General features: G+C 35.2%; 1 protein-coding gene across 1 annotated transcript in view; it reads right to left on the bottom strand.

Moving 5' to 3' along the window:
* NBAS (NBAS subunit of NRZ tethering complex) overlaps positions 1-21,696 on the bottom strand; it is a 160,696-nt gene that overhangs the window by 82,860 nt on the left and 56,140 nt on the right. Inside the window, exons 31-38 of the mRNA XM_086875837.1 lie at positions 21,243-21,355; positions 18,618-18,731; positions 11,518-11,631; positions 10,470-10,627; positions 9,029-9,124; positions 1,956-2,123; positions 1,269-1,382; positions 910-1,033 (exon numbers count right to left, since the gene is read on the bottom strand). Of these exons, the coding sequence (XP_086731963.1) occupies positions 910-1,033; positions 1,269-1,382; positions 1,956-2,123; positions 9,029-9,124; positions 10,470-10,627; positions 11,518-11,631; positions 18,618-18,731; positions 21,243-21,355 (1,001 nt within the window). The remainder of the gene's footprint in view (positions 1-909; positions 1,034-1,268; positions 1,383-1,955; positions 2,124-9,028; positions 9,125-10,469; positions 10,628-11,517; positions 11,632-18,617; positions 18,732-21,242; positions 21,356-21,696) is intronic.

Below are 21,696 nucleotides of genomic sequence, written 5' to 3'. Positions count from 1 at the left end.
AATGTTGTTCTATTAGAATTACACAGGTTATCTGCACAAATACCACATATCTCAAACTACTGAATCATATACTTGTAAGACAAATATGCTGTTTTTTCATGAAACAGTTTAAGTAAATGTGTGGCTTAAGAAGAAAACCTGTCTTGAAACTTCTCATAAAGCAAGTGATTTAATATGCTCATTTTTCATTATAGAATTTACCACAAGTCAAGTATAATACACGTATCTTCCTTCAAAAGACACTAGCGTGCAAATATTTAAACAGTTAATTTCTTAAACCAGCAGGAGACATCCAAAAGGAAAGGTAAACAACCACAGGTGGTTTTTTGTCATTTGTCTTTTTTTAAAAAGAGAAATTGCTTCAGTTAAGAAAGTATTAAATATAACCTCTAACATGTAGACATTTTGGAAGAAGACAAAAAGTTCTGATGATTCCAGAAGCTGTAGTTAAGCATTAATTGGCAAATAAAATACTACAATGAACCTGCAATACTGAAACCTGGATACACAGTGGCACAGAATCTGACCAATAGAATATGCAGGCATACAGAGAAATAACTCACACTGGCTTGCAAATTCCCATTACCTGTACATGGTAATATTCACAAAACCTTCAATTCCTCCTATGATTGCCAACCCCCAAATAATACATTCTGCTTATTTAAAGACAACTTTCATTTTTCTAGTCTTTGCTGAGCAACTCCCCTTAAAATCACCAATTCCTTTGAAAACTGCAGGTACTTCTAACAAGACTTCTTATCAACAAGAGCTGTTGAACCAGATCACAATTCATGCAGAACACCCAAACAATACTTCAGATCATACTGCGCAATTCTCCACACTTAAACCCACCCACAGACACTTCTGTATTTACTATATATGGAGTGAATACATACAATATGTCCATACCTTCTGTAGTTGGAAGTAGGTCTTTTCGTTCACTCTTTGTTTCTGCAAGTTTCCCTGTTCTCAGCAACACCTCAGCAAAGCTTTCCAAGGAATTGTTCTGGTATGTTCCATAGCTGACTTCAGACTGGAAGTAAAAAGACAACTGACATATGCACTCCACACCTGCACTGTCTTTTGAGTCACCTGCGTCACATGCTATTGCCTACCTCAGTTCTTCCATTTGCTTTCCTTTGTTAAATTCTGGATTTTTTCCCACTACAGCATAGAATTTCAAGTCACACATATAAGCAAAAACTCTGAACTTTTACTTGATTATTAGATCTCAATAAAAACTGCAGAGTTCTGCAACTGTAACTTACTTCTGCAACATATGGATCATCAATTAGAGATTCATAAAATGGATGACAGCCTTGTTTTTCCACAGAAGCATTTTCTCCAGGCCCACTTTTTAATACACCTCCAAATTCTTGGCCCTGGGAAAAATAAGTATAGTTGAGCCTAGTTGTAAAAAAGCTCATAAAAATTCTGTAAACACTGTGGAGAAGGGAAACAACTGTAAATGAAAAGATCATTGAATTCAGTGGAGAGTAGGAAAAGAGTCATCTTACATAAACCAGTCCAGTATTCTTAAAAAAGGAAAGAGAATCATGTTCAAAAGTAGCATCACAAAAAACAGTATCACAAACATTATAGAAAATTCACTGAAATAGAGTAAGTAGAAAAGACAAACTGAAAAGGAACAGTTTTGAATACAAGACGACAGTATTTAAAGAGTGGGATTTACTCTTCTTTGTTTCCCCAAAGTTTTAGAGTTCCACCAAATTTCAATTAGGGTTTCTTACACTATGGTAAGAAAACAGGACAAAACGGACTAGAAAACAGCTTTAGACCCCTTCCTTCACTGGGATTTCAAACAGTTCTGTGATGTCTTTAGTTCATTTACTGATTTGAGGCCTTCAGTTGTCAGGTCCCACAAAGGAGCTGAGTTTTTACATTAATGTATCACAACTGTGTAAACATTTGGAGCCACATCAGCAATCCCTTACATGTAATGGCCGCAGATAAGTTAATGATCTCTTCCACCACTGCCCATCACTGACAGCATGTAGCATGGCTTTGGTAGTCAGAGTTGTGTTGGACAACACCTTCATGGTTTTGGATGTCGTCCAGTACAACAAATCGGCAGACTGGCCAGAGGAGACGTCAGTTTCATCCTGTGACATATCCAACACACAATGCAAGGGTTAGCTATAATTAGGTTAATGCCCTAAAGCCAAACAAACGCATTAAGAGTTCAGGCACACTATATTAAAAATACATTTGAATGATCATTAATTCAGCTAGCAGCTGCCAAAAATAAAGACAAACTAAAAGTGATTTAGGAGTTTCACTGTGAAGTAAGCGGTGTGATCAGTAGAACATTTGGCCCCTTACTCATTTATCACCCCTTGTTTCCACAGACAGAACTGGTTTTAATTCCAAAGCTTATAATGACAATGTTCTGCATAAATGAACTAATTTATTATTAGTTCCACTTTTCCACTAAAATAATCACCTTTCTACAAATCTGAGGATGGAGTTATTGCAGCATGTTTCTTGTTAATGGTATGCTCTGTTATTACATAAGTTGATGGTTTGGTCTGACTGAGGCCCTCCCACCCCATGTTGTCAATCTACCCTGAGTCTCCTGTCAATCTGTCTTAGGCCCACCACATGCTTGGAACTCCACTTTGGAAATCCCCTAAACTTCGATGCTTGATTAGTCCATGTGACCCAACTTTCCTCCATTACCTCCCTCATTGGATGATGATTTTGTGAACCCTGCCTTTTACCCTCCCCAGGATATCTCTGATTAGCTGATGATCTGTACCTTCCCTTTGAACTACCTCCATATTTCAGCTGTTGCACGCTCACATTTTCTTTTTTTGCCCCCAATATTCCCCAGAGCAATAAATCCTCTATTATCCCATGCAAAAGACCTCCCTCTCGTCCTTGTCTCCTCAGAGCCCAGACTGACAGCCAAAAAGCCGTAGAGCAAGTGCTCTAGTCACACCTCGGGTCATCCTGCTCCTGGGGTGTGACCCACTCCTGTCGCAGGCCCAAGTGACAGGGACAGATCAGATCCGGCGAGATGCGATATCGAGTATATAAACTTAATCTTCAGTAATTCAAGAAAGCTGATAGTAGAGACAGTTTTGTAATTTTACAGAAGTAGCATTAATTAAGTTGAATTCCTAATAGGGGAAATGGTAGAGATGCAAATACACATCTCTAGACCAAGTGATAAATTATCATCAAGCTTTGAAATTCTGCAGCTGGCACACAAAACACTGAGAACAGCCAGTCTGAAAGACTACAAGAACCCCAACCTCTTCTCAGTCAAAAACTGCTTCTGCAATACATGGACATATACCTTAACTTAGTATGAACTCACACATAACTCCATTCTTAAAAGTAGAGACAAATGGGGCTCTCTGCACTAGCTCTCCCTCATATAAAGCATTTCAATAATACCCATGTTGTCTGATCTGTGCTGTTCCAGCTCTCAAAGGCTGGTGTTAATTGCATGCTTTACAATGTGTGCATATTAGTCATAAACATATAATTAGCATACTAAGATAAACACACTGTTTTTGCAATAAAAAACAAGTGTTTTCCTCCATATAGCAAACTTTAACTGCCATATGTTTATCCCAAATGACTCTACTATTAATTTCCCTGTATACTGAAGTATATTGAAAAATTCTACCTGTATAACTGCATGGGAAGTATTATTTTACAACTTATTAATTCATGACAAAATTTAAATATGAGAGCCAAAGGATGCCAAGTTATGCTAAAGAGAAATACATCCCACTGTAATCTCAGAGGAAAAATGTATCAGCTTCAATAAGGTGGAATTTCATGTAGAAAACTTTATTTTTAGTACCTTTTACTATAATGTACAGTAAGTTACTGCCTCAAGCTGACCATTTAAGTAGCAGGTTCATCTTAAGTCCTCCAGCATTTGTTTCAATCTTTTCTGAAATCATATTGTGTATTTCACAGATGTACCACTACTGAACCAACCGGCTAAACTGAGAATTTCGGCTCTTACTTCACCAAATGAAGAAAGTGCATGCCAAGTGCAACCTGTCAGAATTTTTGCTCCTCTGAAAAATTAAAACCAACTGAAAATCCTAGATCTGGTGGCCTGGGGTGCAAATTTCTTGCTCCTGTGTTTTTTAAATAAACCACTTTAAGTACTTAGTAAGACAGCTTTTTGTAATTTATTTTAAATGTTACATACTAATATTAATTCCTCTGCCACCATTTTCAAGGAGATGCTGCAAAACACCTAGCTGAATTCTCATGGAGAAAAAATAAATGAAAACTAAACCAAACCAAAACAGAATGAGAAAAAAAAAATCCCATCCAAGCTGTCAACTGCATTTGAGCAAAACAATTTCTTTAAATCAATCTCCTTCAGCAGTGTGAAAATTAATGAGCTAACTTGTATGCAGGCGTGAATGCTTATGGTACTACTGCTATCAGATAAACTCTACTAACTTTTGTTTTAAAATAATTTCAACTCTTACAAGTAATTATAGTTTTTTTCAGCCCAAACAGAAATTCTGTTTTCTGAGAAGCCATTTTACTCTGTACCTGGAGCCAGGTTACAACTTTTTGTTATCCCAAATCAATCTCCCACAAAAGAAGTTAAATAAGGTTGGAGAACTCATCTCAAGAAAACAACTTTAATTGTATAGTTTTATTGTATCTTTAGGGAGAAGTTACAGTTTGGGGGTTCTGAGAGGTGTTTGGGGGAAATTATTTTCTTCTATTAATTCTTCCTGACATCCTTTATAAAAGTAAGCACTTCTGATTAAAATCAAAATAATAAAGCAAGAGCAACTTATTAAATAGCAGCCAAATTCGCAGATTGAAAATCTGCTTGAATCTAAGTGATATCAAAAAGACAACCAAATTCTGAATTATCAAGTTGCTCTTGATAAAATATTTTTAAACATATATATATATATACAGCATATACTTATATACATATACCTTTGCTCCCACATACACTTGTATAACTCCAAACAGTCTAACGAGAGGACAAATAACAAAGCCAATTGCTTTTGCGAGAAGCCACACAAAAGACAGTAATAAACTAGAACAGCAGCACAGATTTTAGGATTGGTTTTGGTCTTTAATGACAATTAATCAAAATGCAAGGATTAAAATGGGCAAAAACTATACACTGCATACACTTTTATATGTTAAGAATCATTATATGTCAAGACTATGAAGGAAATGAAATGACGCAGAACAGTCTGTTCGAAAACAGAAGATCACACATTAGGTCTCTTCCTTTTCCCTTTTTGGTACTCCCATTGCCAAACAGGAATTTAAAATAGTCTCTTACGTGAGTATTAATGTAGATTCTACATTTTTGTGCATTCTACATTCGTGTAGAATCTACATTTTTATGCCTTAGAGGGTTTTATACTGGGGATTTTGTATTTTTTTTTTCAATGTCTGTTTCAGCTATGAACCAGTCAAAGTGAAAACTTCAGTTCTGCAATGATGAAACAACCAGAGCCTAAATGAGAGACTATGGAACAGATTCAGCTCAAGATGACAACACTAATATTCAGGAGTCACTGAATGTTCAGGCTCTTATTAGGGCCATAACATCACTGGAAACAAAGAAGTAACCCAGCCTTAAGCAGACACAATGCATTTGATTCAGCTGCTGAAACACAGCCTTTGATGACTGCCTGAGATTACAGCAGTAATTAAGACAGCTGCTTTAACATCTGCAGGTCTGACAGAGGACTCGACATTTTGGGGCAGCAGCTAAAGGACAAGAGGATGACTGATCATGATTCTCTAATAATTTCTAACAAACTGTGATAAAAATGTATGACCTACCAATTTAATGTAAACAAAAGTTCTAAGAGATCCTGTCTTTTCCCAGATACTGTGCCTGGGAAAACTGGAAAAGCAAAGGCACTAATGCTCTTTTAATCAGAACTTTTCCTTAAAAAGCCTTAAAGAAAATCATTCTTATAATTTGAACATATTCTCCTCTAGAAAATACATCTGCTTTTCTATAGAGTTCATTTTCAAAAAACTTTAAACTTAATTTCTCTTGGGTTGATGTGCCACTTTACAGTAATTATGCTTTCATATTCCGATATGTAATAAATAATGATTTATAACAGATGTAAACATATTTTAAATATTATGCAGATTTAACAAAGTCACAGCTCACTTAAAAGGCAACTGATTAATATTGTTTTGTGCTTACACACAACACAGCATCTCATGACTAAGCATTTCATTTGAATTTAATATTTTATCATTAATATTCTGAAAGGCTTTTCCTTAATCAAGACCATAATGTTCTCACCAAGATATTTTGGTTGAGAAGCACAAGATTAGTTGTGTAGGCATTTTGTAGCACACACAAGTAAAAAAGGATGAGGCAGTAAAAAGGATGAGGACTGCTGAAACTTAACATTTTGCTTAAAAACAATCTGGTACACTGGAATCATCACAGCTTCCAAAAAATAACTTCTCAAATAGATTCCAGGACTTCAAACAACAGTGACAAGCTGACACAAAGCTTGTGCAAATGCATTAGCTCCTATAGAATAATGACATGCATCTTTATCTCAGCAGTCATGAATTTCTTTTAGAGTAGGACCACCAAAAATTTGGACAAAAGTTATGCTGAAGCCAACATGACAGCAACTTTAAATGAACTATTTCTAAGCAGTGTATGTATACATATAGCCAGCTCCTATCAACATTTCTATGAGTTTTAAGGGAAAAAAATTAGAGGAAAAATTTAACAAAAATGAAATTTTATTAGAAATTTCTAGGGAAGAGTTCACCAAGAAAAAACCGATGAAGAAGTATAACCAGCTGGTGATGCTGGTATAAAGGCATGGTAATGGAGACTAATAATTCAATGCTAGGTGAAAGTAAGAGGGATAGAATAAGGTCACTAAAGGTTTAAAAAGCAAAACTGATATACTTACAGATTGGTATTTTGAATGCAATACAAAAAGTGATGCCCAAACACATGTATGCCAGACCTTAATCAAGTCAAGATAAGAAAACTTAGAGCACCAATTTGGAAAGGTATCAGTAAGTGAAGAAGAACAACATTTTTCAATTTCCTCAAATAAGGATTCTGTAAATTAATCAGGATATAAGTAAAAATGAAAGGAATACAAGAAAAATCTTCCAGTTTGTTGTTTTTTTTCTCTAAAGAAACTAAAATTCTGTGACAATGAAGGTGAAGCACAAGGAATTAGATGAAGTGTAACTACACGGATTGCAGTTATGGGATTCAGTGAGGTCAGAGAAACTGAGTTATTGAATATATTGCTTTTCTAACACTGCAGATGCCTGTAACAAAGGATAAGTTATACAGTGAGTAAATTTTTGGCTATGGTTCCTCCTGTGTCATTCCAAGAAATGAAAAAAGCTATAAATCCCTATTAAGTCAACTGGGAGAGAACAAAAAGAAAGAATTAGCAAATATACAGAACTTCATTTCCTAGTGTAACAGTCTGAAACACAACATGCCAAGGAGCCATATTAAACAAAAAGAAAATACACCTCAGTGCAGCAACATATAAACTTGCCAGGTCTACCTACTTCCAATTCTAAAGAGACAATCAACCACAACTAAGAAGGAGGGGGAATGAAAGCTATGTTGGAGAAATTTTTGAATGTCAATTCTCCAGCATAATGAAAATTGCTTCCAATATGCAAACTGAAATGATAGCGAAGTTAATTAGTGAGTTTACTCAACTCTGATAAACCTTTGAATAAATTTCTTAATCATTTATATGCATGCCTAATTGTTCTGCCACAATATAATACTACAGCACATGAAAGGTGATGCATGACAAATTTTTATAGACATTAAAATATTGTAAACATATGCATCCACACCCATATCAATTTTATTAACATCTACTTAACCTCCCACTCAGAGAGATGCATCTACAGATTTCCAGAAAATAAAAAGCATTTGTTCCAGGGAAGCAGACCTGTTCTTAATATTGATGATTCTTGGCCCTCTTCCTCTGAATACTACTTACAGTGCTATTTTACTTTCCTGCCATTAATTTCATATATATGCAAATGCATACATGTACATGTATGTCTACATATTCATGCACATATATATTTATATACACATACACACATGTACATACATAAAAACCACACATAAAATATGGACATATTCTCCATGGAGGCTGGAAATCACAACTGCTCAAAAAGCCACCTTATGCAACACGAACCTTCTCTTCTTTCTTTGCTTCCCTTTCACCACCCACTTTTCACCTCTTCTTTTCTTTATTTCTTTAAGGTTTCTAACCACCTCTCCTCACCCCTAGATTTATTTATTTCTCACTTATTTGATGAAACAGAAAAAAGAATAAATTAAATATAGAATTTTCCACTTCAGATAGTGTGAAAAACATTCCTGTTTTCATAAATAGGTAAATAATTACATCATTAAAGGGAGAAAAGTACTTGAAATTGTACAGATACAGACATAAAATAATAGACATAAAAGCAGAAAGAAAAATAGAAGACTTGTTTCCTGTTGTCCTGCCTCTGGAACACTCAATATTCCTTCTCATCTCACACATGAAACCAATTTCACATGCAACAAATGAACATTACAAAATAACAAGTCATAAACCTCATGATGCACAGAACTAAGGGGAAAAAAGTTAAATTCCAAACACTTTTTGATTAAATATGTATTTCAGGTTTAAAATATTTTGTTTTGCAACTGGGACAGATTAAAATATATATATAAATGTCTACTTTAACATAAGTTCTGTTGCACTTTTCCTGCCTCTGAGTTTATAATTTTTTTTCAATGGTGCTAAGACTGTGTAGGAAGAAGCAACTAAAAATCAGAACTAAGTATAAATACAAAAGCAAAACTTCAAACTTAATCTAACAACAGAAAGTAGTAAATGTCTAATGTTGCTCATTTTATCTAGTAAGCAGACAGATGTTGATAAAAATTCAAATTTGGTTCTTCAGAGTAATGTAGAACAAAGTTATGATTACTTTTAAAATTCACATTAAAACTTACCTCTGTATCCTTACTGACCAACAAAGGCCCAGAGATATTTGAATTCTCACCTCCTTCAGAAGGAAGAAACTGGTAATTCACAGCCTCATAAAGAATCTATAAACATGAAATAAATATTATCTCTTGCCAGCCAAATAAGCCAATGAAAGAATTATAACTGATTTTGTGGGAAACCCAAGAAACTGGGATGTAAAGGCTTCTATGAAAGAAAAGAGTGCAGGAGAAGATGCAAAGAAACCACAGCATCTCTGACATCTTCTCACTGCTGTAGTCACTAGACAAAATTACCTTCCCTTCTCCATGAATTTTGTGCAATATTTTTCCCATAATCTAAGAAATTATTTTTTTTATTTTTTTTTAATTTTATGTTCCATGCTGTACAACGTAGGGTAAAGAAATATCATAAAAACATCCACAGTCTGAACTGAGACTGGGCAACTCCACAAAGACAGGTGTTCCACAGGACAGAGGCTTTGTGAGCAGAAGTTCTGCACTGAAATTCCATCTTCACATGTTGCCTGTACTCTCATAGACACTACTGTTCAGGGGATTTTTTAAGGAAAAGGCTACACACTTGCAGCTGTCAACCAGGCTGCACATGTGCTCTAGCTATGACTCCCTTCTTCCCCATTCTCACATTCTGTATCCAAAGACCTCTAAGATGTTTCTATTACACAATTATAAATCTAAGAACATTGTGGACTCTTAGACAACTAAGACAATTATGAACTCAAACAAGTCCTAGTATGTAGGCCATGCCACAATTACAGTGAACAAAAATTTAACATTTTGACAATCTAAATTACTGCCCTTCAGTTTTAAATAAAACTTTTGCTATGTCACCTTGACATAAGTTGTATTTAAATACCACAATTATGTGTTCTTACATATATACTGCAATCAGCTCAACACTTAAGATGTGATTCTATCAAGCCAGTCATTGCAGAGTTAATAAAGATTGCTCAGGCACAAAACCTCTTGTAGTTGTTAAAACCATTACATCATTGAAATCTCTGAGAAAATAATTTCGTTGCATATCGGGTAATGATCATAACAACCATAGAATAAACCTTTAATAGATACTTGTGTGGGCACTTAATGAAGTTGCATTACAAAGTATAAATAACAAAAATATTTTAAAATATCATCAGTTAAATTTGCAAATAAAATGTTTGAATCAGGCAATCAATAAAGAAATTAAAAGTATTAGAGAACACAACTGCAATTCTACTTGAGAAACCAACTCATCACACAAAACTGCTTAGAAAGAGACCTCATTTGCTGAAAAATAACAATGAAAGTAGAAGAGTAGAGTAGAACAAATATAAATATAAATATACTGGAAGGTAGAAATTAAGGGAATAAACATGAAAATGAGCCCAAGTCTCTTTTACTTTGGCAGGCATTGAACTTTGATGAAAGAAGCCCCAGAAAGAGGTACCTGGGTTTGCAATGAGCTGCTGACTGCCAGCAGTGCCTCTATGGCACTGGGGGGACAGTGTGTCAGAGCAAAGGCCATGAGCTCCTGGCGCATCCCCAGGTCCTGGAAGCCCTCGGATTGCCCAAGCTGACTGCACACCTCCCAGCTTTTAGAATAACCTACAAGGGAACACAAAACACTTCCTATCACAAGTGAAAGGAGGATGCTACCCAATCATTATTGGATGAGACAAAGGAGGGTATGTGGTATTCCTGTCAAGGCTTAGCATCCCCTGTGAAAGGAACCATAAAGGCTCCTTTTATAAAACAGAGATGGAGCTCAATTTTAGACTGACCAAATACATAAAAGACTAATCTTTAAAATATTGTAGATAACAATAAAATAGCCACCTGTAAGCTTATATCCTATATTTCTACATATTACAGTAAGAAAATAATTTATTTCAGAGCATGATACTGAACATTTTACTGGAGTAGCTGTAAAAAACAAAGTATAAAATATATCACTTGATATATTAAAAAAATCTCAATAAATCTTGATTTTTTTCCCCCCTCATTCTCAAAGAGGAAAAAAAGAACCAAAGAAACAAATCCCATCCTCCTTAGTATTTTGACACATGTATTTCATTTACCTCCACTCATACTTTCACATACCCAAATCATATAAATAGCACAAATATAAAAATATCTTCAGAGTTCTGATAGAAAGGTAGGCTTCTAAAAGAGCTGTATTTTCCTGCTAGCTGCAGTCACATGGTTTCACCTGTCTGAGAGGGCTACAGTATAGAAAGAAGTAGAAAATGTGGTTCCCAAAGGCATACAGAAAAGCTCCCTGAGGTTATACATCCAATAGTTCAGTACACACTTATTCCAAGCAGTATTTGCTTTATGTGCCTCTATTCAATGTCAGTGCACTTGCACTAATGAGATGTAACTGCTCTTCTAACAAAATGGAATAGTCTGAAATACCACAAGTCACAGTAAGACAGAAGTCAGAACTCAGATTTCCACCACCATCACCTCATGCATCCCCTGTTTATTCACTTCACCTGCGGCCATGAGCTCCTGGCAATGCATACTAGCTGCTTTGTAGTCCTGGAAACTGAGAGCCTGTTCCACTAAAAGGATTAAAACTTGTCCTTTTCTCTCCATCTGATCCTCTCCTATAAGAAAAAAAATCAAACTTCTTATTAGTTGATTGGAATTAATGGTCAACTTAAGCTTGCTACTTTATTTCTTACGAATTAACTATATACCACAACATGAAAAGCCCCTCTTGAAACTGAAACAGAAATAAATGTATCTGCTTTTTCCTGAAGGAAACAATAAAAAGAGTTAGTATTTAAAAAATAAACATTGGCACCATAGCTTGTAAAAAACCCCAAGCCAATTAGCATGTTATGTCAAGGTTAAGACAAAGGTTTTGAAAACTGAATTTATGTGATGGCTAAAGCATAGATCAAAACTGATATTTAAGCTAAGTGATATACAAATCAAAATCCTGACACTGAAAAAAATAGTGTATGTACTGTAATAGAAGAAAAAAACTGAAATGTTTGTTTTCTTATAATATATAAAGACCCATTTTAAACTGCCACCTCATGGCTCCAAATGACACAAGATGCAGAAATGTAAGCATTTAAAAATCCCTAACCTCATAAATTGAGTGAGTAGAACTGAAACTAATTTTTCCACCCATACATCTGTCTCAGTCACCAGACCTTCTAGACAAGGCCTCTTCCACTAGTTAGGAATCTAAAGTTCCACTTTAGATACTATTGAAGCCTTCTGACTAAAGTTTCATCAAGAAACTTTGTAGAAAAATGTCCTGACCTCAATTTTAATACATCAGCATTCACAGATGAAAATCTAATGAGACAGCTCATCAACTTTCCAAAGCCAGTTACAGTCAATACAAATAACATTTATACCTTCACTAGTCATCTGTATTTTTTTTTAAGCTTTTTTCAGTTTAGAATGAACAATTTGCTGGCAGTAGCTTGTCCAATCTTTTGCTCAAAATACTATGTCTGTCCATGCACTGTATGAGAAGGTGACAAACCATACACAGGAAAAATACCCTATTAATTTAGGAAAGAATTTTTAGAATGAAAACAAGCAGATTTTTTTTAAATGGAAGCTTCTTGCTCATGCTTCTCCTCTATTATTAAAAGCAATTTTATGCAGTCAGTGTTGTTACAGTCATTTGAAAAGGGCATGGTTTATGAAACTGTATTACTACAATTTGTGAAATGCAAATATTTCAGAAGGTTAAACAGATCCAGTTTCCAAAACCATTTAAAGAGTACATGTTCTTAAATTGCATAGCTGTTATTTTTAGCTCCACTTTGCAGATCCATCACCACAGACAAAGCAAATTTTAAAGCTTTCTCAAAAAGAAAGCTGTAGCAGTTGCACTACAATGACATTCAAGCAAGTGAAGTACCCTAATTACTGAACTCAATCAAGCCTCCCCTAATCCCCGCACATCACGACTAACTCAGCTGGGAGAACAGGTTAGCTTCCCATCATTTTATCTTCCTGTCTCCTACTCAATATACTGCCAGCATTCCAAGTTGCAAATTAATCACATTCAAGGCTCTCCTGTTGCAAAATTTTGCCCTCTGGAACCTGGGAACCTCTCATTAGGGCAAAAGCAATTATAGATGCCAAAGATGTGCTTCTATCCTCACAAGCTAAATGTGAACTGCCATTTCTCTAAGCAAGGGACACGTACGTGCCACACACCTCCTGATGCCCACTTCACCCTGACAGCTTGACTTCTTACACAGAGATCTGACTAAGCAGCAGACACGAAAGTCAAGAGAAACAATCAAACTGTTACTCCTGAGATTTCAGACAAAATAATCACTGCTATTTATGCCCACTTAAAAATCAGTGGGCTTGCAAGAAAGAAAGGAAGAGCATTTGGACCAAGGGAATGCTTGAGCAGCTGTATATTATCAAGTCCCCCTTCCCCAGTGTTCCAGCCAAAGACTTTTGGTGCAGCAGGATACACCTCTGCACATTTTACAAAAGCACAAGACAAGAAAAAGATAACTTTCCTTCCAGTTCATGACTATACCTGCTCATCATATCTCCACTCACTGACACTTCTGATACTTTGGCATTCACTGCTATGGCACAGAACAAACTGGCTCCAGTGTTACTCAGTGAATCCCTGAGTGAAGCCCTTTTTCACACACCTTTTACTAACCATGCAGTGACTGATAATGCTCACTGCTGCAGCTTAGCTGTTGTCTTCTATTCAGACATAGAAAAACTCACTGCTTCATCTTTTTAACACATCATTTGATGGCATGTTAATAATTAAGTCTTATAAAAGGAAAAGTTTTGGATTCTAAACTGTCTCCCTTGCCACTCTGACAGCTATCCGTGACTTAAAACCAAGATAGGAGTGACAAAATTCTTCAAAAGGTGACCTGATTATATAACATACTAATTCTGCTTCAAGCCTCTAACACCTGACATACAGACTCAAATCAAATCCAGAAGCTGGAAAGTGTTAGGGGATAACCTAAATGATTCTGGGGTTCTAATAAAAATAATGAGAAAAAACATGCAAGCTCAGAAAATTATTTTTTTTTTCCTGAGAAATAAAGGATATTCAAATACTTTTTAAAAGCTTGGATCCAATCTGGATTATATAAAGAAAAAAGCTTACTGAAATACCTTGGGTAAGATGCATATTTTGTGAGTGGATAAAATAACATTATCCTGAATGAAATCATACCATTAAAACTTAGAAGTCAAATGATATCAGTGTTGTACATACACTTCAGAATTTCAATGTCACCTAGATTTAGAAGATCTAGGAGATTAGAAGCCATCTACATGGTTAATTCCAAATGAAGAAAGTCAGTGTTAAGAAGATGGATTTAAAAAATAAGCTTTAAGGGATCTGAGCAAAGTTTAAAGCTACTACATTCACTTACTAATATTAAAATTAAATAAATTCTCATAGAAAGTTGTGAGAAAAGAGAATAATGAAAACATTTCCAAAGAGCCTGACAAAGGAAATAATGACCAACACTCAGCAGATCTTTTTGATATACTGTAAGAGTAGAGAAGATGCTACTGATTTCTAATACAGAAGTTTTTTTTCCTACTTTTATTTTTGCACACATCTACTCAAGTAATTGCATGAAGTGAATTTTTACACCCATTCTTAACAAAGAGCATGAATTAAGTGAGGATTGCAAGACACAGGGCAGCTTCAGCTCCCTGAGCATGTGCTGATTTTCTGGCTGTCATGCTGAGCACATTCTCCCTCACTCACTTTACCCATCTGTGAAATTAAGATAACAGTTGTGGACTTACTTTACAGAGGTAGACATGAGGCTTAAGTAGAGTTCACTGTAATTAATCAAATACTTAAAAGCAATTAAGGAGCTGGCTGATATATCATTACCTAAGCAAGATTTTAACTTTGATAAGTATGAATATAAATTCTATTACTCACTTTCAGTGCTGCTCTCTAAGCAAACTGTATTCAGAGTACATAGTTCACAAAGCTCCTTAATAATGACTCTGCGCAATCTACCCTTGCATCCACAACAAATGCATTATTTTAAAATTTTAATTAAAATATGTACGTTCTTAGGATTTTATAGGCTATTGCATACAATAAAACATAGCATATGCTTTATATATAGACACACACATAAAAAATTTCCATAGACATGGACAAATGGAGCAAGCAGATCTTTCCCTATCAGTAATTATACAGGGTGAAGTGGCAGGGGAAGCAAAGAGGGGAAAATACTGAAACAAATTCCTCCACTGAGCAGACAACACAACACTCTACAAAGTGGATTTGAAACAGAAGGTACCACAATTTCAAACATGCACAACCAATAAACCAGTAAGTATGTTCCAGAGGACAAAATCAGAATTTCTTACACAGCAAAGATGGCTTATAGATCAGGGTAATTGTATAAGCAGTGAAAACCAATTAAGAACAAAAATCCAATCTTTCTTCTGGCAGCATTTTATATAACTCTTCATTAAGTCCATAAAGTTCAAACCCCTTTTTCAATATCCAGACCCATCCCAAAATATCTCAATAAAACCATTTGTTTTAATTGTAAGCTGTTAAAAATCACTGTACCCCTTCCCAGTAGTTTTACACCTGCAAATAAAGACCATCTGTACTAAAACTGCAGGGAAGGTTTTCCTTTCCTAATATTAAGTTTAAAATAAAATATTCAAAAATTTTAGAATCTGTATGCATGATCTGCCTTTTTGTCTATAAACTTAGTTATGGAATTATAGTAATGTTTGTTGTCTCACAACAGGGCTACCAAGTCCTAACTCTTCATCATATTAAAAATAGTATTAATAATATTAATAATTAATTGTACCTTGGTAAGTTAAATTACAAGTTCACAGGTACATAAACACCATTTCTACATGTCTGGTTTCAATTTATGTTCTTAATCTCTACCATCAAATTATACAGCGCTCCTCATTACAGACTGTGATTAAGGCTACACCAGCATTACACTTAAAAATCTGTTTTCAAAGATAATAACCTAGCTATTCTAATTGTAAGACTCTTTAAATTCAGTGCAAGGTTACCTATTCTACCACTCAGCACAGGTACACAGAAGACCTAAGAGTAACTCTCTACAGCCTTTCTTAAATAATTTGGAAAAATATTGTATTTACGTGCATGATTTGAAATGATGACAATCATGGTTCCTTTGTATGCTACTTGGCAACAGGCATACAAAGGAAACACCTATTTGCTTATCATATGGGCTAGATACTTGTCCATGGCCTAGAGAGTCAGGCACAAAAAAATTTGCAGTAACAGTGGTATGCTGTTTACAGCTTCCAAATACAGAAAAACAAGCAAACAAGAACATTTTAAAAATACTGAGTTCCTTAAAATTAAATAAATCCGTTTTCAATAGACCATCTCAAAGACAACAATTAAGTTTAGATAAAATTCACAACTACAGCATTCTCATACCAAATCCGTATCTTACTCATAAATGAATGTTCTCTAGAGATAATAGCTTTCCAATATAAGTATACAACTAGTCATCCTTCAATGACAGTGAAATGTTTTTTAATCACAAAAGCTTAAAACTACTTACGTAAAACAAACTTTAAAAAACACCACATCACATCCCCCACCACAGAAATTCACTACTGAAAATGTTATCTTGCTGTGTTTTCCATTCAGATAAATGTTATTCTATAAGTGAAAGATTACTTTGAAAGTGCCCAAGTTACTTGTATATTTAGCATGAGAGAAAAGTGTCTAAGTATTGTATTCCTTACCAAGACTCACTCTTGAAATATAATTTTACTGCTAAAATTCCCTACTTACCGTAAGAGCAACCACCAGCATTACTCCCAAGGTTAACCACTGAAGTCAAAGAGCCCAACAGACACAAGATAAATGTCACCAGTAGAGTAAGTAGGAGTTTTTAAATCATTCACCTGTTTAAAAATTAACCACCTCACACATTCATCTTGTGCTTCTCCCTAGCCTGGTAAGTGCATGGAAGAACTGGGGAGCCATTTCATTATCTGGCTTTAAATATCTCTTAAATCTCTTTTTGGTGGTGACTCAGGAAGTGTCACTGTGATTATAACACTAGCACACTGATTATACACTAGTACTGTATCAATGAACTCTATACAAACTCCCTAAAGTCTGGAGATGGGAGCGACAAGTTTGATCCCTTTGCAAAGTACATACCAGGGCACTGTAAATCCTATGGCTAAGACTAAGGGCAACACTACTGGACAAAGCTTTTTAGAATCTCTCTGGATCTTGGTTTCCCTTCTTTCACACAAAGAGAATGCCTTAGATTCATAAAGAAGGTGAAACAAAAATCAGTAGCATTAGCCAAAAGAGCCTCAGAATATTAAGAAAAATTTACACATTTTAACTTGATGTGAGTGAAACAAAACAGAGACGGAAAGAGTTGTACAGTAATCCTGTCTTATGAACCAGTAAGGGAGACTTCTTTTTCCTCCAAAAAGCCTTATAAGCAAAGAAAAAGAAGTTACAACTACCATTCATATTTTTTGATGGATTACATATTAAATATGTAGACTGGATCCAGCTATCCAACACAGTACATCCCATGCCCTCTTCCACCTTTCATGTAGCAGCACTGTGCTGACCAGAGTAAGGATGTGTCCTGTGACTACTTCCCTTAGGACCAAGGTATCTTGGGAGGTCAACAGCCTAATTTCCACACCACTTTTCTCAACCTCACACAACTGTCTTGAGTATCTCCCCCTCTATTTATAATACTATGCAAAAAATTGCCAGTACTAAGAATCCTGAAAATGTAAGAAAAAAAATCTTAAACGATTTCACAAATAGAGAGGGAGAAAAGAATTAGCCAGGCATGTTCAGTGACAAAGCTGGAATGCATTGATTTTATATGCTATGCTGCATAAAATACAAGTATTTTATATTTCTGTATTCTATTTCTACATCATAAAAATACAGCAGTATTGTGTTTACAGCTGCACTGATTAAGTATTTTTCAAAAATGAAAAAAATCAAAAGGTAGATACTTTAAGTAGGCTATTAAAAAAAACTGTAAAAAAATCCCTCAAATATCCTCAGGATTCAATTTTTTAAGATGCTCAGCTCCTCAAATGAATACTCAATGCATTATTTTTAGTGCCCAAGGGACATACATGCAGCATAGACTGAAGTCTAACAGCTGAAATTCATGCTTTACAGATTATTTTTCACCCTGCACCTTAAATGCAACCATTATATAGCCATCAGGCTACCTTATCTGACAGAGGTAATAACACTCACAGTAATTTGAATACTACAAATTAACTGTAAAGCAAGATATTCTCAGCCACAACTCCTCCAATCTGAGATCAGCCTTTACTCCAACTCTACACTGGACAGGGCATTTTTTTATTTCAGGTATTAGCAGAACATAGCAACAGACCATTTCAGCTGTTTTACAGATGAAATATTCGACCCATGTGAAATGCCTCATACCTCCCCAATGACTGCTCTTCCAGGTCATGTTTTAGTGGTATCTTTGAATGCATATTCTGACAATGAACTTAAATGTCCTACAATATAAATGCTCACTGCACTGCAGCTCAGTGTCTCACTAACACAGCTTACCTGCAACCCTTAGCAGGTTTGCCAGTCCCAGGAGCTTCGCAGGCTGTTTGTAGTTTGTTGACATCTGAGCCAGACAGTCCTTGATGAGACTGAGTCGATCGGAACACAAACGCACTGTTGAAAGCAGAACTGGTTTAGAGACTGTACAAATGAACTTGACTGCTGTGCTTCTGCTTAAACAACACAGGATAGAAGGAGTGCTGGGGAATATAAGAATGCAAACACAATCTGAAAACCAGCTCAAAGCTGCTTGCATGCAGATCCTCAATTACACCTATAAACAGAAAGTTAAAATAACACCACAGGATATCCAGCTCCAATCATTAGCAAGTCAGGCTGTGAAGGGAGCAAAAGGAGGAAAACTGACCTGAATGAAAACTCTTTTGTTTCATGTTTTCACATTCACTCTTCTTAAATGTGTACAATTAACTGATATAGCTTTGTTCAATATTTTTTAATTCTAATTTTTGCAAGAAAATCCCATAGGACTTCTAACACAGTTAGCAGTCTTTTAACTTTTCTTTAGAACGTTGTAACTAAATTTCATTTATTTAGCACGGACAAGATACATCACAGATGTATCTGAGATCTGTCATCAGCAAATGCTTCAGCTTTAATTTACTTTAAAATTTCCTGAGGAAGTGGAAGGATAGTCTGCAAATCACCAGGTTCTGTCAACCATATCCTGAGCAGCTGATAATTAGTACTGTGTTTCAAAATAGATTTACCAAGAATTAAACAATTGTTTTAATTGCATAATTTAATATTATGAACTGATTCCAATATTCTATTTAGCTAGTTAATGGGTGGCCAACTTCAGGCTTCTGTTTTAAAAGGCAATGCTTTCATACTATGCAAGTTTTCAGAACACAGAGGAACAGCATGCAGATTATTCCACTTAACACTGAGTAAGAGTGAATGGCTGCATGGGGATAAACTCTGCATTAGCATATTTGGCTTAAAACAGGATATCAGGCCTCTCAGTAAGAGAAAAGACGTATTAATATAATGAAAACTATTAATTCTGGGAATTAGACTAAAATGAGTAAGGACTGAAGAGCAGGAAAAGGTCACATTTTTAGTTTCACTTTTAAAATTCTATCACAGGCATATATTAGTATATAACAATAAAATGTTTTCAGTCACTAATTATTTAAGCAGGAATTTTTCATACGTAATACAACTAAAAGTAACCTGATATAATACCATGGGTCAAACACTTAAAGATGGACTTGACTTCACATTTTATTTTAGCAAGGAATCCTCAAACCAGTTTTTATTACAATATAGCATAATGGTAGTTCATAAACTTAAACTATTAAGTTTGTTAAAAAGTGAAGTGGGGGAAAATCTACAGAAAATTAAACACAGAACTGCAAATAAAAGTCTATTGCTAAAAGAGTAGTGCTGTGTTAACAGCTGATCCTTAGTGCTATTTTAATGACATTCTATCAAAGTAACAGATCATTTAAAGGCTTTCATTAAAACTTGAAAACATCACTTTAATCTTATTAGATTAATCTGACTTACATGAAAGATACTGAGGCAAGGATAATCAGAATCATTAATGAAATTACATGCATGATTTCACACATTCTAATTAATCTAGACCAGTTATATTACACATACTGTTAATGCTTTTTTTAAAGTGATACCTCCATGTCCACATCAAAAAAAGTTGAGGAAAATACATGCACTTTTTTGCAGCCTGAACAAATGGACTGAAAAATAATTTTACTTTAGAAATCAACAGGCCAGTACTGCAAGATCTAGAAATCAGACATTCTCAGTCCAGAAACTTAAGATTTCTGAATATAACACTTGGAGCATCAATTCACTTGAACAAATACTTGGAAAAAAAAGAGAACAAAAAGAGAACACCAAAGTAAAGTAAAAACAGCCGCTGAGAACATCTACTTCATTTTCCATGAAGTGGAAAGCACCAGAAGAGCGTGCCATAAATTCTAATATTTCTATACACAATGCCAGAAGTAAAACACTATCATCAGCACATCTCATGGCTCAGTGCTTGTCTCAGGCAGTTCCATGAGTAGTGTTCATGCAATTTCATTGTACGTAATCGTAACGTCTTTCCAACTTCTGCCCAACAACTTTCTGTTCCACTGGACTCAGAGCTCTGAAAGATTTAGTTTTCCGCATGTCATCAGAAGAAAGACCTTGTAAAAGTTCACTTCCACTGTCATTGGGTTTTATATACCTCACAATGAAAACCCAGTGGAGACATGAAAACTGTGCCTCTGCATGAAGTACCTCTCTCCTACCTGTTATTTTAAAGCACACAGAGAAGTGCAGATTATTTGGCAAATAAAAGATGAGCTCAATTTCTGTTCAAATCACCAGGAGTTTCATATACTTGATTCTCCACTTTAAAGTCCTGATAAAAGTAAAAAAAAAAAAAATACCATACACAACTATCATTCTTACCTCACAAGCTAAAATATTCTGTTAAAAAAATTACTTTTTCTATGTGTCTGTAAACTGCCTGGAGGCAGTATATGGGCTCTTTAGTTTAATCACATCACACTTATGTAAACAGTAACTATTTCTCATGCACATTTATGCCTGTGATTCAATAGTCATATAAAGAATAAGATTATGCAGTACCTTGCAGTGGTAATATTTTCACACCAAACTCTTCCAGATAACCCAGGGCACGAATGAGGTCCAACTCCTCCTGAACAGCACTCGGACTGTCTTCAATAAGTTGTAGACAGCACCTAAATGAGAATGAAACACATTTTTCTGAAATTTGATGAAAACATTCAAAATTAAACTTATGGGAAAAGTTTACCAGTGAGTAAAACAAAACAAACCACCAGCAGCAATTCACTGTGCTTATGGAATGTCAGAATACTCACTATTTTTGTATTGCACATGGGAGGTGTTTGGCACAGTCTGTATCTTAGAGACAGCTAAATATCATAACAAATTTCTGTTTCTGCATTGCCTTCAACTGGTTGTTATATGCACATCACCTAAACCCTCCTGAGCTTAGACCTGCAATTAATTTAATAGACGACACTGAAGGTGTATGTTAATACATACATTTAATACATAA

The sequence above is a fragment of the Cyanistes caeruleus genome, chromosome 2, assembly GCF_971803275.1.
Source record: "Cyanistes caeruleus chromosome 2, bCyaCae1.hap1.1, whole genome shotgun sequence".
Classification (NCBI taxonomy): Eukaryota; Metazoa; Chordata; class Aves; order Passeriformes; family Paridae; genus Cyanistes; species Cyanistes caeruleus.
The sequence above is the reverse complement of the archived record's forward strand: the minus strand, read 5'-3'. Positions and strand labels throughout refer to the sequence as shown.